This window comes from Perca fluviatilis, chromosome 1 (assembly GCF_010015445.1).
Source record: "Perca fluviatilis chromosome 1, GENO_Pfluv_1.0, whole genome shotgun sequence".
NCBI classification, from domain to species: domain Eukaryota; kingdom Metazoa; phylum Chordata; class Actinopteri; order Perciformes; family Percidae; genus Perca; species Perca fluviatilis.
The window spans coordinates 5,179,891-5,197,291 of NC_053112.1; the positions used below are offsets into that span (position 1 = coordinate 5,179,891).

The 17,401-nt window shown below is 41.1% G+C and overlaps 1 protein-coding gene across 5 annotated transcripts; it reads left to right on the top strand.

Moving 5' to 3' along the window:
- The first annotated feature begins 305 nt into the window (after positions 1-305).
- On the top strand, positions 306-17,227 carry LOC120563443 (NACHT, LRR and PYD domains-containing protein 12-like). Of its 5 annotated transcripts, none has more exons than XM_039807615.1 (11): positions 306-377; positions 3,021-3,341; positions 4,123-4,221; positions 8,490-10,347; positions 10,915-11,088; positions 11,821-11,994; positions 12,382-12,555; positions 12,666-12,839; positions 13,384-13,557; positions 14,413-14,459; positions 16,439-17,227. In XM_039807615.1, the coding sequence occupies exons 2-11, from the start codon at positions 3,068-3,070 to the stop codon at positions 16,981-16,983; spliced, it is 3,693 nt and encodes a 1,230-aa protein (XP_039663549.1). In that variant the 5' UTR covers positions 306-377; positions 3,021-3,067; the 3' UTR covers positions 16,984-17,227. The 5 variants fall into 5 exon arrangements, with proteins under 5 accessions (XP_039663549.1, XP_039663544.1, XP_039663557.1 ...); XM_039807610.1 differs by having other exon boundaries at positions 3,056-3,341; XM_039807623.1 differs by having other exon boundaries at positions 3,059-3,341.
- Positions 17,228-17,401: the final 174 nt, after the last annotated feature.

Below are 17,401 nucleotides of genomic sequence, written 5' to 3' on the forward strand. Positions count from 1 at the left end.
TTTAAAAAAGAGGGAACAAGGTGGGCTGCAAACACTCATGCAGTGACCGTGAGACTCTTTTAATGCTGTAAAAATCCAGCGCTTAATAAAAGAATAGTAAAATACAGCAGTGACTACAAGTGGAAACAAACCAAACACAAAAACAAATGATCATTCAGTTGTGATGACGCAGTAATGTGCAAAGTTGGGCCGGTATTTACAGGAACTGGCATGAAAAAGAGGAACCTAGAATTCCCTTCCTGGTACAGACACAGCCTGACTGTGTTTCCTCATTCTTCACTTCCTCTTAACTGATTTGATGTAAATGCAGCAGTCAGACTGCAGAGTGAGCAGACTTTGATATTGTCGACATGGTCTAAGGTTCTCCAAACCTTCAGGTGAGAATCTTTCTTTTTATGCTTCAGCTCATCATGTAGATAACTTTGTAATGTGATACTTTTGTAATGTGACGTGAAGAGTACAGTCTACTTTTATTCGTTTCACGTGACTATAAACAGGTCTCAATCTCTACACTGAAGCCATCAAGATAATACTTTAGTGTACTTAAAGAGTAACAGGATTGCAGTTGATGTTTTAGCACTGTTAGTGGTGCGGCTTTAGGATTGGCGATGTTGATCTGTCACCTGGTCGATCTGTTTATCCACCCCTTTGATCCAAACTGACCCTGCCCTACTCTGTCTCTGATTGGCTAGTACTCATTTGCCTTTGTTTGGTGGATTGGTTAGTTTTAGGCATGAGGAGTGAGATTGGTTAGGTTTGGGGTAATAATACCAGGGTAAGCCAATCAGAGGCAGAATAGGGCGGGACATGCCTTCGCCATCCTAGGAAACACAAATTTGCATCCACCAGAACATTTTTAACAGAGATGTCCTTTCCTGTATTGTGGTGCCTTTTAACCAGGTTGTTTGTATGAACTATTATAGCTAGGAATAGTAAGGCAATTTTTATGTATTACACATATTTATTACTGTCAGCAGCACATTTACTGGTGCCAGGGCCGGAGTGGGACACATTTTCAGCCCTGGAGTTTCATGCCTTAGACCGGCCCACTTCACTTCTTGACTGACTATATTAAAATAATGTAGTTAAAACTTTAGTATATATGTCTGCAACAGCGCACTGTTCTCTACAGCCTTGAAAAATATATATCACTAATTCCAATTTAGTGCAAACACAGTAAGTGTTGCTTCACAACAGTTAACATCTTTACAACAACACAATGTTTAACAATATCAAAATCTATTTACTGTGCAAATAAGCGTTCAGACATCCAAACCTTAAAATGAAGTAAAAGAATGAAGAATAAAAATATAAAATAAAAAGACAGAAAAAAAAAATGTATTGCACTTACATTTGGGCATATGAAGTGGTTATAAATATTGTAACTAATCTGATCATTTTAGCTTGTTCACACACTGTGGTAAACCATCTTAGATGTGCCTGCCACACTGACAGCATCCCTATCCCTTGTGCACACTACTGGCTCTGCTTCTGACACTAAATCATATTTTATAAATTGTCATAATTCTCAGCACAAATCTCCCCTTTTTACAAAGTCAAGTCAGTTTCATTAACGTGGTGTCAAATCATCTGGCATCATGAATTATCTCAGGGCATTTTTCATAGAGAACAGGTCTACACCATACTCTTCATCAATATTAATTCTAGTTCTTATAATATTCACTCAATGAGCAATCCTACCTGTCTGGAGTTCTGGGCTGCTGCTTGGTCAGTACTGGCTCTTCATTGTCACTGTTAGCAGAAAACTGGACTAATGGCTGCTGCTGTAAAGCTACAAGAAAAACTTTGATTGATAAACATGAACGGTAGTTTGCAGGCAATGTTGTATTGTTGTGGAAGTTTCCTTTGCAGCAGGGGGGTAAATTTCAGAGTTTAGTAAATTGAAACAAATAAGACAGACTGAGACTAAACACCAAGTTGGGTTTTTGTATTTTATTAAAAAAGATATATTTGCAAATATAGGAGCAACATGATTTCACAAAAGGCCGCAGCCCAGTGTGGAGTCAGTTTCTCAAATGAGTGAACAGAACACCAGGCTTTTATGCATCTTCAGAGTGACAGCACACACGCACTTGGCTTATTATGACGCTACAATTTTTACATGCAATCTGATACACATGAAGACAATCAGAGAAATACAAGAGACATCTTGGAGCCATTTCGCCTCCTCCTCCCGGTACGACTTTCACTCCCCAGTTACATCTTAACTGGCATGGGAAAACTAGAGATGACCTTGTAGCCCCTATCTGTTCAGGCAAAAGTGCTTACATTATGTTCAGACTGGATGTCTCACAAGGTTAGAATCTGCATGTGGGAATGAGAAACTCTTTCAGCATTTGTGAGAGAATTAAAGTAGAAATAAAATATAAAAATACAAGGAATTATGCTTAAATGTAATTTTTGCCATTACAGTATTATGTTTTACATGACCGCTAGCATCCTGCACTGCTCCTAACTAGCTTATCTGACGCGTCCCATCATCTTCATGTGGCGTTTCACTCTCAAACTGCGAGCTGGTTTTAATGAATTGTCATCTTTTTAGCGCTATTTTTGCGGTTATTATTATCTATTTTTAAAGCTAGTTTCTACTCGCAGTCGCATCCTCTAAGCCCTGTGACAGAAGTGTACGAGGTGACGGTTTGTTTGTTTTTTTAGCAATGTGCCGCTGTCTGAGTCATAACATAATTATGTCATAATAACCAGACCGCACTCTACAAGTGCCTGGACTGCATGAATGTAGAGAGCGGTGAGCTGCAAGAAAAAATAAATACTGTCAATAAAAAGAGGTCTGTGAGTTCATAAGAAGTATCTATGATATATTTCGACTATGATTTCAACCCAGTACCATGACAGAACACCACCAGCCCTCGCAACTAAAAAAACATACAGAACAAGATTAGCCATGAACTGACCAGACTCAGCACATAAATCACACCAACACAGCTCCTGTGTCGGCCAATCAAAACTCCTGTTGCTGCTCTGATACATTTGTTTTACAGTTTTCCTTCAGTTTGACAGAACTTTCCGATTTAAGCAGGAAGACCCGATGACGGCAGTGGACCTTTTCAACACTTTGGAGGATTTAAGAGAAGATGAATTTAAGAAATTCAAATGGTATCTGCAGCAGCAAGACATCCTGGAAGACTTCCAAAGCATCAAAGTGTCCAAGCTGGAGAACGCAGAAAGGCAGGACACAGTGGATGTGATGGTTAAAACCTTTCATCTTCATGGAGCTCTGAAGGTGACCAAGAAGGTTTTAGAGAAGATCAACAGGAATGATCTGGTGCAGAGTCTGCCAGACACCAGCTCAGGACTAGAAGGTAAGTCACACTTTAAAAAAAAGGGATTTTAAGGCAAAAAGAATGGGTTGACATGAGCAACACAATCAGGGCCATGCACAGACATTTTGGGGGGCAGGGGCTCAAGTGAAATTAAGGGCAAAGGATTAATAAATAAATATTTATATAATTTTTTTGAACAAAACCTTAAATATAATAACACAACTCTAACTTCCTTACCAATTTCTTTTAATTCTCTCCCGCAATTGTTCAACAAATTGTTTAATACTCTACAGATTTCTACAAAATAATCAGTTCACACAGCAAAGTTTCCTCAGACCACAGCTGCAGCTTATATCTTGTCTAAAATGTTTTCAGAAACACATTTTGGTGAAGTATTTTAACGGAAACTAAGAGAAAGTTTCCAAACAAGCCGCCATGTTAGTCTGTTTTGAAATCCGGGAACAGACAGCCCACGAGGGAAGCATTCGTTTAATCAGGTGCATCCATTGCGGCTGTAGGAGGACGGAACCTGTATTCTTTGCTTGTCAGTGGTCATTGAAGAGAAATTGATAACTGCTAGTGGCAAGCCCATCAGTCGCCAATGTGGGATCTCTGCCATCAAAAAACCTATGTGTACATGACCAATAAAGGTGAAGGTGCATTGATCACAAATTGAAGATTTTTGACAGACTGTGAGGAGTATTTGCATATCAGTAAATTTTAAGTTTTAACAGAAAATCCTTTTTGGGTAAGGGCTGTTGCATTTTATGACAGTAATTTATCAATGTTAATTCAAATTTTACAATGCATATTCACACAGTTTCAGTGGACGTAAATGATATTGGAGAGACTTCAGAAAACAGAACTTCAGAAAACAGAACTTCCTCTCAGAGCGAATGTAAAGCTGCTGTATTCTCTGGTATGTATGGAAGCACTAATAGAAAAATGGTAGTTTTTTCATGGTGTGATTATATGTCTCACATTCCTGAGTGAGTAATTGTATGTTTTGAGCACAGAGAATTACATTTTGCAAGCACATTACATTGCATTTTGAACAGAAATTAACACTTGCAAAAAGATAAAAGTAAAAAAAAACCTATTTTGTGCACAATAAATGTATTTCCGGTCATGTCTCCCTTGCTCTCAACCTCTTCACTCTGCCTGCTCAACTCTAGACATTCTCACTCAGATTTTCACAGCGTTACAAGTGTTCCACAAAACCAACCAATCGGAGACTTAAAGGTCAATCTGATTGGCTGTTCATCTCCAATTAGATTGCAAGTAGCAGGAAACAAAAATCTAGGAGGATGTTTTTCAGTCAACACTTACAACTACAGTGGAGGTGTTCAACTAATGTTACTGGATTAAAACACATTTCGGTCAGTATTTTGTATTCTTGACTTATATCACAGAAATGTCTGTGTGTACTATAATGCCGTTGTTTTGTTTGACTCATATCTCCTTGTGTGACTAACGTTAGTTTGACTCATCCTTCACAAGCAATCTAGCTCACATACTGCAGCCAACATGTCATTTGAACAGGCCTCGCAGCACTGTAACTAGCCAAGTTAGGTCTCGCAATGCGAGACAGAACAGCAGTAGGCCTGTCACACTATAGCCACATGTAAGTAGTTTTTAATACTTTGGTTATATTACCGTGTTTTATTAACCTGAATTCTGTTGATATATTAGCTTGCGAAGGAGCTATCTGTTGCTAACGCTTATTTATCTCAAAAAGCAGAAACGTTAGCTAACTACTGCCAAGATATGGTTTCACTGGAGACCAGAGAGGTGTTGTAAGACTCGTCAAGTGTTGTCATGTGTTTACACTGTCTTAAAATGAAACCATATCTTGGCAGTAACATTAGTTAGCTACTGCTTTTTTACATAAATTAGCTAACATTAGGGTTAGCAACGTATAGCTACTTTGCAAGCCAATAAAATATAGCCTTGGCAAACAGAATTAAGGTAAATAAAACATGATAACTAGCTATGTAACCAGTATTACAAACTTCTTACAAGTGGCTGTATTGTGACATTTTAGGTGTTTTCGGGTGCATATGTTGGATGCACAGCCCTGTCATATAAACTGACATACTCCCCCCTATCAATTCCCAATATGTTCACACTATTTATCATATTAAAGTGAATATTCTTACATTTTCATGCAATTGAACTGTAAACATTTAGTTTGATTTGGTCAGAAATCCTACTAGCTAGGCCTTCTACTTGAAGTGTGGTTAATGTTTCAACAGTCATCCATTACTTTTAGCTAATCATTTCAACTGTTAGCTAAGTCAATAAGCCACTTTTAGCTATTTATTTTTACCATTGATTACTTTGCTATAGTTTATACATATGTGTTGAGCTGTTTTAGCTGATATATTGTTTTAAATCAATCATAATTTCAATTATTATTTTGATTAGTTAAGCTGCTCCACAATCTTTCCAAGTACCCAATGGCTACATTAGAGATACTCTGGGGGGATCACTGCAGGTGTTGTGTCAAAGACTGTTTCCCTGTAGATATGTTTCCTGCTACTTGCGATCTAATTGGAGACGAACAACCAATCAGAATTGACCTTTTGATTCACTGATTGGTTGGTTTTGTGGCACACTTGTAATGCTGTGAAAATCTGACCGAGTGTGTCAAGAGTTGAGCGTGCAGTTGCGAGTGTTAATTTCTGTTCAAAATGCAATGTAAGGTGCTTGCAAAATATAGTTCTCTGTGCTCAAAACATACAATTACTCGCTCAGGAATGAGGCACATATATAACGCCATAGTTTTTAAGTTTGAATGAATTAAGTCCAAGTAAGTTTTGCTTTCTGTGTGAGACATCATTCCTCCAATATAACAGAGTGAAAGCAAAGACAGGAGATCTTGCTGAGATGAAGTTGAAGCAGCACCAAGTATCTAAAGATCAAACGGTGTTAAATTCAGTTCCCTCAACAACAAAAAAAGGGCATTGAAGCTATTAAACAGTCTTAATATTCATTTGTGCCTTTGTGGAGTTTAGTCGGAAGCATCAGATCTGCAACAAACACTCACTCATGCAGCTGCATGAGTAAGCTCAGTTCTAACTTCTTATGTCTGGCCATCCACCCATCCATCCATCCATCCATCCATTGTCATCAGCGTGATCTGGGTTCTTGTCAATAGCTCAAGTAAGGTAACCCAGACGTCCATCTCCCCAGCTACGATTTTTAGCTCCTCTTGGGGGATCCCAAGGCCTTCCCAGGCCAGATAAGATATATAATCCCTCCAGTGTGTTCTGGGTCAACCCTGTGGTCTTCTTCCAGCTGGATGGGGCTGGAAGACTTGGGAGGCGCCCAAGAGGCATCATTACCGGATGCCCGAACCACCTCAGCTGGCTCCTTTCAACATGACGAAGCAGCAGCTCTACTCCAAGCTCCATTCACATGTCCGAGCTTCTTAACCCATCTCTAAAGCTGAGCCAAGCCACCTTACCGAGGAAACTCATTTTGGCTGTTTGTATCCACAATTTTGTTCTGTCACTACCCAAAGCTCATAACCATAGGTGAGGGTTGGAATGTAGATGGACTGGTAAATTTGAAAAGGCTACGCCTGGGTCCGGTATAACGCCTGCTTTAATGCAGACACTGTACCAACAGAACCACATAATCCGCCAATAGCAGAGAAGTAATTCTGATGGCCCCAAACCAGACACTCTTCTCCCCCCAGCTGCACCTTAAAATCCTGTCCATGGAAATCACAAAGAGGATCTGTGACAAAAGACAGCCCTTGCAGAGGCCAACACCCACTGAAAATGTGCTTGACTTACTGTGAAGGATACAAACACAACTCTTACTGTGGTCATAGAAGGACTTGCACTTGCTAACGGCCACACAGCACATATATACAGGATAGGCAAATTCCCAAGCCCCCTCAAATAGTCTCACAAGGGTGAAGAGCTGGTCCACTGCTCCACGGCCCGGACGGAACCTGCATTGTTCCTCAGAGCCTCCTTTACAGCACACTAGCATAGGCTTTCCCAGGGAGGCTGAGCAGTGTGTATTACCCCGATAGTTGGAGTGCCGCAGATCAGATGATAAGACTATAAAGTCAATCATCGATCTTAGGCCTAGGGTGTTCTGGTACCACCTACACTTATGAACATGCTTATGGTCAAACATGGTGTTTGTTATTAACTATCCATGACTAACTGTACAACAACAAAAAAACACTCAGGCCTTTCCTCTTCATCACCCCCTCCAGATTTCTCCATTGTTGCCCATTTGGGAACAAAAATGTCCGCGTAGAACTATGGAGTCCCCAGGTGGTGTCCATTCCAGGATTCCACCCACATACTCCAAACTGCTGTTTGGCATATAAGCACAGACAACAGTAAGAGCCTTTTACCTTGCGACTTGCAGCCGCATTGAGGCAATCCTCCATCCCCACACCCGCCAGGTGCCTCTCATCCTTGGAAACTCCAGAAATGTTTAGTCCAACTATATCTAGCTGGAACCGCTCATTCTTCAGCTCAGGCACCTTCCTTACCAGAGAGATTAGATTCCATGTCGCTAAAGCTAGTCTGAATTGCTGGCAAATGGCACATCCAGACCCCAGACCCTGCCTACTGCCCTGCTCACACTGCACCCGACCCTGATAACCACTCCTGGGGGTGGTGGGTCCACAGGGTGGTGGAGGTCCAAGCACCATGTTGTTTCTTTGAGCTGTGCCCGACCAAGCCCCATGGGCAAAAGCCCGTCTAGGTATGCCTCCAGGAGGGATCTCTGGTTTCCCTGTCCAGGTGAAGTCACACAATCCACCCAAACGTAAATCATCCAGGTCTTTGAGAATCACTCATAGTCCAGCCTCTCCCCCGGGACGATTTTTTTGCCTACCGGGGCTATGGTCCCGACAATACAGCTCCCAGAATCACTGAGACACACGTTAAGTTGTCCATTCCTGAAGAGGTAACTTCTGATGTACATTTGGAAAACACAAAGGCATTGGTTTAAGTTAATGATTTGTATTTCTAGAATTACATTACCATTACCAGCAGCTGCTCAGTTGTCACCAGTCAAGGGCTGTGTTTGTACTGGGCTGCTCCCTGTCGTAAATGTTGAAATGTTGTAAAGCTGGGGTGCATGAATGTGTTTGAACATAAACATAATATGTACACATGCAGCATAATAGTTTTTTCTATTTCTGTCACACAGATGAGATTGTTCCAGTACCAGAGCCACAATACATCTCATATTACAAAGACTTGCTTCAATCACACAATCAGGATAGGTTCATGTGTGCACAAGAGGGGTGGGCACAGAAGAAGGATGAGCAACGTCTAGATGATATCTTCACAGATGTATACATCGCTGCTGGGGGTGACGTACACATTAACACACAGCATGAGGTCTGGCAGATTAAGGCGGTGAAGCCAGCAGGAACAGAGAAACCAATTAAAGCTTGTGACATGTTCAAATCCCCCTCTGGAAGATATAAACCCATAAGAACAGTGCTGACCAATGGAATCGCAGGAATTGGCAAAACATTTCTTGTGCGCAAGTTTGTGTTAGACTGGGCTGAACGAAAAGCCAATCAAGATGTGCATCTCATTTTCCCCTTCACCTTCCGCCAGCTGAATTTAAAGAAGGGGGAAAAGTTGTGTTTAACAGAGCTTATTCATGAATGTATCACAGAGACCAGAGACATCAAGGAAGAAGCTCTCAATCACATCTTTACAGCTCTGCAGTCATCAGGAAACACCAACTATGACAAGAGCAAATTCAAAATTCTGTTTGTTTTGGATGGACTGGATGAGAGCCGCCTTGATCTGGACTGCTCCACCAAAAACCAAGCAAGTAAATTCGATGTGACAACGCCAACCTCAGTGGATGTGCTGCTGACGAACCTCATCAAGAAGAAACTGCTGCCCTCTGCTCGCCTCTGGATAACCACACGACCAGCAGCAGCCAATCAGATCCATTCTGATTTTGTTGACATCATGACAGAGGTAAGAGGGTTCACTGACCCACAGAAGGAGGAATACTTCAAGAAGAGGTTCAGAAATGAGGAGCAGGCCAGCAGAATCATCTCCCACATGAAGACATCACGAAGCCTCCACATCATGTGCCACATCCCGGTCTTCTGCTGGATCACTGCTACAGTTCTGGAGGAAGTGACGAAGACAAGAGAGGGAGGAGAGCTGCCCAAGACCCTGACCGAGATGTATGCAGAATTCCTGGTGTTTCAGATTCATCAGACAAAAAAGAAGTATGACCGAAAAAAGTGCATTGAGTACATTAAGTCCTTAGCAAAACTGGCTTACCATCAATTGGAAAAGGGAAACCTGATCTTCTACGAGAAAGATCTCAAAGAGAGTGGCATTGACGTCGGTGGAGCGTCTGTGTACTCAGGAGTGTTCACAGAGATCTTCAAAGAGGAGCGTGGGAGGAAGAATGAGGAAGACAAGATGTTTTGCTTCGTCCATCTGAGTGTCCAGGAGTTTCTGGCTGCTCTACATGTAGAGAGGGCAGTCATTAATAGAAACAAGAATGTGATGTATGAGCCAGGGCAAACAACTGTCAAACATATGCGAATGGTTTTCTGCAGAACATCTATGACAGATGTCCACAGGTTTGCTATTGACAAGGCCTTGCAGAGCCTAAATGGACACCTGGACCTATTCCTCCGCTTCCTCCTGGGTCTTTCCCTGGAGACCAATCAGAAATACCTACGAGACCTACTGAAAAAGAAAAGAAGCTCAGAGACCAATCAGGATACAGTCGAGTACATCAAGACGAAGATCAGTGAGAATCTGTCTCCAGAGAAAAGCATCAATCTGTTCCACTGTCTGAATGAACTGAATGATCGTTCTCTAGTGGAGGAAGTCCAACATTACTTAAGTTCAGGAAGTCTCTCCACAGATAAACTGTCTCCTGCTCAGTGGTCAGCTCTGGTCTTCATCTTACTGTCATCAGAAATCGACTTGGATGTGTTTGACCTGAAGAAATACTCTGCTTCAGAGGAGGCTCTTCTGAGGCTGCTGCCAGTGGTCAAAGCCTCCAACAAAGCTCTGTATGTACACAGATAACTGCAGATACTTACTGTGTCACAGTGTTACATGTGTTGGGTTGTTCTCAACTATTGAATGTTTTTGTCACAATGGTGGGGTAAAGCGAATGCAATACTGCACCCGCTCCTCCGATTCTGCAGCCTCTCTCCCACTCCATTGTCCCCTCACTTGCGAACAAGAACCCAAGTTACTTATGGGCATACTCCCAGGCCAACTCCAGTGCCACCCGTGTTGTTGTGAAGGTAGAGGGGAATGCCAAGTCACTTGTTTGGGCTGTGCCCGGCCAGGGTCAGCGGAAAACCCTACCACTTTGCCATGGGAGACTATATCAAGAGCACCAGGCTCCAGACAACAAAGGCCTTATGTTCATAGGGAAATGCAAACTTATCTACGATGATGGTTCCCGGAGAGGATTTCTCCGGAGAGTAGAGATGTTTTTTTTTAAATGTTTAAAATGATGTTAGTTTCCAGTAATGCATGATGATCAACTTAGAGAGGTCAGACATAGAATGTATTTCTCACATTAGAGATAATAGTATCAGTTTTTGTCATTATCACTTCTTCTTCAGGCTGAGTGGTTGTAAGTTGTCAGAGAGAAGCGGTGAAGCTCTGTCCTCAGTTCTCAGCTCCCAGTCCTCTAGTCTGAAAGAGCTGGACCTGAGTAACAACAACCTGAAGGATTCAGGAGTGAAGCAGTTATCAACTGGACTGCAGACTCTACACTGTACACTGGAAACTCTCAGGTCAGATCACATTGTAATGCTATACTATATATATATATTTTTTTTTTATATATATATATTTTTTATAGTTTATATATTATATGGGGTTAAGTTTAGTTACACTATATGTGCATAGTGTTATAGTATATATTAAACATATTTGGTTTCTATTGTGTTTTTGATGACCATATGCTGCACTTTACATCATACAAAAAGCCTTTAAAACAAGTTTCGTAACGTAAAACATTCATGTTTGAATGACTTTTTAGCCAAGAATATATTAAATGCTTTTTAAACAGTACCCTCTTCAGTGCCTCAGATTCCTTTAACCTTTTTAAACTAGTACGATCCCCACACTGAGGGACACTTTCTACACACCTGAGCATCAGACTTTATTGTGATTGAGTACTTGATAAATCCACTGAAATCACCTAGCTGCTGCTCCATCACTATGGTCTCTCCACCCTCTCTACCTCCTTCAGCTCTGGCTGGTTGACATAAAACAAATCACTACCAGTGCACCAGCATGGGAAACAGACATCAGACACCAAAACACTGGTTTAATCCAAAATACAGAGAGCATTCCCTGGCAGCGATAGGCTTTATCAGCATTGTGTGAACTCATTTGGCAAAGGCTTGAATGTAACGGGCATTCATGATATTTATTTATATGTAAAAGGGCGGCACTCCAGTTTTAAAGCAAAACAAGTAAAATCATTTTTACTTCTTTCTATGTACTTCTTTCTGTTTCAGGTTGAGTCAAACCAGGCTCACAAAGAAATGCTGTCAGTTTCTCTCATCAGTTCTCAGCTCCCAGTCATCGTGTCTGAAAGAGCTGGACCTGAGTAACAACAACCTGCAGGACTCAGGAGTGGAATTGATCTTTGCTGGACTGGCGAGTCCACACTGTACACTGGAGACTCTCAGGTCAGATTATACTGTGGTGCTTTTGTAAAGCAACATGTTTGCCCATTTTAGAAAGTTCTCTTTTGAAAATGAAGAAGCAGGAAGCATTTAAAAACACATAGAGATGGAATTTACAACCAAACTACAGTTTTAGTATGAGCATTATCTTGCGCCAGCTAGCTAGTGCTGATAAAATCTGCACACAACAGTTACTCATTGCTCTAATCGTTTTCAAGGTCAAAGCTCAAAACTAGAGGTAATCGAGCCTTCTCCATCAGGGCAACTCAGATTTGTAACAATGTTATATAAATAAACATTATTATTATATATTTTATTATTGAGAAGCTTTTTTTAACATTGTAGGCAATAGAAACTATCTGAGTTTCTTCATTACTTACTCTTCTTTAGGTTGAGTGGCTGTAATCTGTCAGAGAGAAGCTGTGAAGATCTGTCATCAGTTCTCAGCTCTGAGTCCTCTAGTCTGAGAGAGCTGGACCTGAGTAACAACGACCTGCATGACTCAGGAGTAAAGCTGCTCTCTGCTGGACTGGAGAGTCAACAATGCACGCTGGAGACTCTCAGGTTCGGTCTGACTCTGATGCCTGTATTGTGCCTCAAATATTATTTTATGATCTAGTTCTGCATTTCATTACCAAAAAAAGGCAAATATGTTTTACTTATTTATATTTTAGGTTGAGTCAAACCATGCTCACAAAGAAATGCTGTCAGGATCTGTCATCAGTTTTCAGCTCTGAGTCCTCTAGTCTGAGAGAGCTGGACCTGAGTAACAACGACCTGCAGGACTCAGGATTAACGCTGCTCTCTGCAGGACTGGAGAGTCAACAATGTACACTGGAGACTCTCAGGTCAGGCCAATTGTACTGGACGTACAGATTGATGTCACTGTGGACCCCCCAACAATTATTTTTATTGTTGATTAATTTGTTGATTATTTTCTGGATAAATGGATTAGTTATCTGGTCCATGAAATGTCAGAAATTCGTGAAAAATGTTGAACAATGTTTCCCAAAACCCAGGATGACGTCCTGAAATGTATTGTTTTGTAAAAAAACTCAAAGATATTCAGTTTACTTTCACAGAGGAGAGACAAAACTAGAAAATATTCACATTTAACAAGCTGGAATCAGAGAAGATTTACTTTGTAACGAGAAAACTGATAAAACAATTATCAAAAAGTTTGATTAATTAAATAGTTGATAACTAATTGATTAATCAGCTCTAGTGTAGAGTTTACTCAGAAAAACTGAGGTAACAACTTTCTTTGAATTCTTTATAAAAACGTCGGCAATTATAATCTTTATGATGCGTGTTATTCACTTACAAGGAAAAGGACATCCATGATATACAAAAAGAAATTATATATGTGTGTGTGTGTGTTTGTATGTCCAGACTGTCTGGCTGTTTGATCACAGAGAAAGGCTGTACTGCTCTGGCCTCAGCTCTGAGCTCCAACCCCTCCCATCTGAGGGAGCTGGACTTGAGCTACAATCATCCAGGAAACTCAGGAGTGAAGCTGCTGTCAGCTGGACTTGAGGATCCACACTGGAGACTGGACACTCTCAGGTATGAATAGACAGCAAGACCTCACACGCTGTTTCTCTGTTACACTGACGAACGGAGGACTGTTGGTTCACAGTGTGCACCAGCAGCACTGCTGCTAACAGTGAAGACAGTAACTGATGGCTGAGAGTCCCTGTCCCTGCCGAGACTTGCTTTTTAACTTATATCACGCCTATGACACACATTCTTCCTGAAGCTTTGAAGGTTGTAACATGAGTGGGGTCCCATCCATAGCAATATGTGCTATAATTAACTTATTATTATTACTTATTATTAAATCACGCCATTTCAGTCCCGAAGGTAAGAGCATTGTGAAGATGTTTCTGTTTGGAGGTCTACACACAGACTTGTATTTTGCCCGGTCCAGCTTTGCCGACAAAATAATATCTTGAAACTTTGTGTGTTACTTCTTATTTTAGGTCCAGATGATATTTGGGCTAATTTCTCAAAACAGATGTATGCAATAATGCAGATACACATTTAAAAAAAAAAAAGCTAATAAAAGCTAATTTGGTCAAACGTTGGCCGACGGAGCTCCAAGATTGCATTCCAGCCAATTCTCTTTTACTCTGCAGACGGACTGTTTGCTTGCCAAAGCACACTCAAAATGTGATTGGTCAATACTACTGGGACTACAAACGGACTATGAACGTAAACCAAAACACTTCCGAACAAAATGTTGTCCTGTTGCCTACAGATCCTGCATTCATAAATGATTACATTCCAAACGAGCTGCAGATATCTGAGATCCTTTTTACACAAACTGTGGCCTGTCCTAGAATCTGAAGTGATAGTTAATAAAGATGATTGATTGATGAAGCTTCTGAAGGTTCATTCTGACTTTGTTTGTTCCTCCAGACTGGAACATGGTGGAGAGCAGAGGCTGAAACCTGGTCTGAGCAAGTGTGAGTGTGTGTGTTCACTTTGATTAATGAAAACAAGGCAGTACATGTTAAAGTAGTTTAAATTAAAGCCTGTGTATCTGCATTTAATTCTCAGTTTAAAAGACGATCCAAAAAGATGAGTCATTGTGAAGTTTTGATCTATTTAACAGTCAGTTGTTTAAAAAAGCAACAAATAAACCCATCGTGCGTGTATTCCTGGCCCCACGCTAGAGGATAAAAGCAGTTTTTGACTCTGTTTTGCCCATCTCGACAATCACGGGGGTGTCCATGATTCAAGGCTGGTTTAAGCAGATTCTCTGGCAAATTAATTTCAGTATTTTTCTACCTGGAAAAACCTATTTTCCCATGCATTGGTGTCTAATTGACTAATCTTTGTAGTTGATCCAGTATTGAAAGAGAACGCTGAAACCGGCAGCCGCGAACCAGGCTGCAATGTAACCCTACAGGACAGATGTGCACTGTCTATTTCTGTCCTCTAAAATTGTGATTCAACCAAACTAAATGTGGCAGGTGTGAAGGCCCCCTAAGATTTTAAAATCCTCTAGTGTGCACCAGGCATTAGATGATAAACTGATGTTGTATAGAGCTCAACAGTGAGCGCCCATTTTTTTAACGACTCTGGTTACGGAAGTGTTTTTCCCCATTCAATTGTGTCATTGACTTTTCAAAAAATTTTGATATGAAGAGTTTTAAGTCTGGAACCGAGCCAACCAGCTACGAGATGAATATTGAACATAAAACATTTGATTCGGTGCAAAAAAAACCAGCAAAAAAGGCAAAAGATACAAGACTGTGTAGAGAAACTATTAATGACTTGAACGGTCGAAGCTCGCTCCAGCTGTTATTGGTACAGTAAACGTTTCCATGGTAACAGCAAGTTGAACCATTCAGAGGCGTTGCTGTTACGCTTAGGATTGTGGGTGTCGTTTTTTGCCATAAGATCGCAAATAAAACATGTTTTTCTCAGGCTTCTAGATTTCAGGATCAAAAACATTCGTTTCACAACCTCATAGTTTGGGGTCAGTCTGCCTCGGCTGATTTAGACATTATGGATGATAATCTAAATCCTAATGGAGAAAATCAATGGGATTTTTACTTCCAAAACCACACTTATGAGCTCTATTAGGGTTGGGTACCACTATGGAACCGGTTCCTATGCAACCGGTAGTAATCGGACTGGATTAGAACGCAAATTTCAGTTCCTCATTTTGGTTCCACTTAATGTGTCGACTGAAATATTTTCCCTCTGTCGCCCCCGAAACGGACGTAAAAATATCACACTTTCTCTGTAGTACACCGTTACCTAGCTACCGTAAATGTAGGCTACTTTTAAAATGCCATATTTTCCCTCTGGGCTCACCAAAACGGACATAAAAGCAGGACACGATATTACGAATCCCACTATGGCCATGCCAAGACCCGCCCTTCAATAGCATTTATTGGCCAGGCGTCCATGAGAACGCAAGGTAACGTAACCCCATTTGTACAGGTCCTATCCCCTGACCAATCAGCTATCCTAACCTTAACCACTCGAGGTGAAATGCTTAACCCCAACCAATTGAGCTGCTTCATAGGGCGGGTCTTGGCGTGACCATAGTGGGATTCGTAAGTCAGGAGAGATGTCGTATCTTGCCAGAGAAGGCAAATATGGTAATGTTTCTGAAAAAGAACTGCTAAAGTTTGAAGCTGGTTTAGTTAGCATACCAACTCAACATTTATTTTGTTGTTACTTGTTAATAGTGTAACTTTTATTTATTGTTAAATTATTGTAGTTGTGTGTTAGGTGACTTAGGTTTACATTGAAGTACTTTAAAACGTTAATATATTGTTAAATTTAAATAATTTTCAATTTAAAAAAAACAACTAAAAGAGCCTTTCTTTTATGTCCTTTTTCAGTTTTTCAAGAATTGGTTAGGAATCGTAAAAATCCAAACAATACCCAACACCTAAGCTCTATTGTGTTTTGCTGTGTTCAACAGATGCCTGTGAACTCACAATGGACATTAACACTGTAAACCCACACCTCCAACTCTCCGACAACAACAGGAAGGTGACAGCAGTGAGAGAGAGGCAGCCATATTCTGATCATCCACAGAGGTTTGACTACTGGCCTCAGCTGCTGTGTAGAGACGGTCTGAGTGGCCGCTGTTACTGGGAGGTCGAGTGGAGAGGAAGAGTTTTTGTATCAGTGAGTTTCAGAGGAATCAAAAGGAAAGGAAACAGAGCTCACTGCAGGTTTGGAGGCAATGATCAGTCCTGGAGTCTGTTGTGCTCTGATGTCGAAGGTTACTCTGTCAGTCACAACAGGAGAAGCACTCCCATCACTTCGTCCTCCACTGTCTCTAACAGAGTAGCAGTGTATGTGGACTGTCCTGCTGGCACGCTGTCCTTCTACAGAGTCTCCGCTGACACACTGATTCACCTCTACACCTTCAACACCACATTCACTGAACCCTATCCTGGTTTTGGCTTTGGGCTTGGGTTATTGTCATACAGTCCCTCAGTGTCTCTGTGTTCACTGTAAGAGTGAGAGTCTACTCCTGTGTTAGTCTACTGTATATCCTTGACGTTCTGGTGCCGCAGGATGCATGTCTTGGAACCCTACTAAACAATGTTATCTAACAGTCTCATGTAGGGCTGGGTACTGAACTTTTGATACTTTCTAGGCACCGGCCGATTTCCCTCCTTAGTATAGACAAATGCCTCGTCATTCAAAACCCAATTTCAAAACCTAAAGGAGTAAATCTCATCAACATCAGTAAGCCAATCAGCACGCAGCATGCTTCTACCAAGATCTAATAATGAGCTGTCTAGCGTTACACGTTAGACAGCCAATCACAGACACGCAGGAAAAACTCTACGTTACACAGAGACGACTCACATAGTCGGAGCTGGAACATAAATACAAAGATTTCTGCCGTAATGTTGTAATTTCTTTTTGT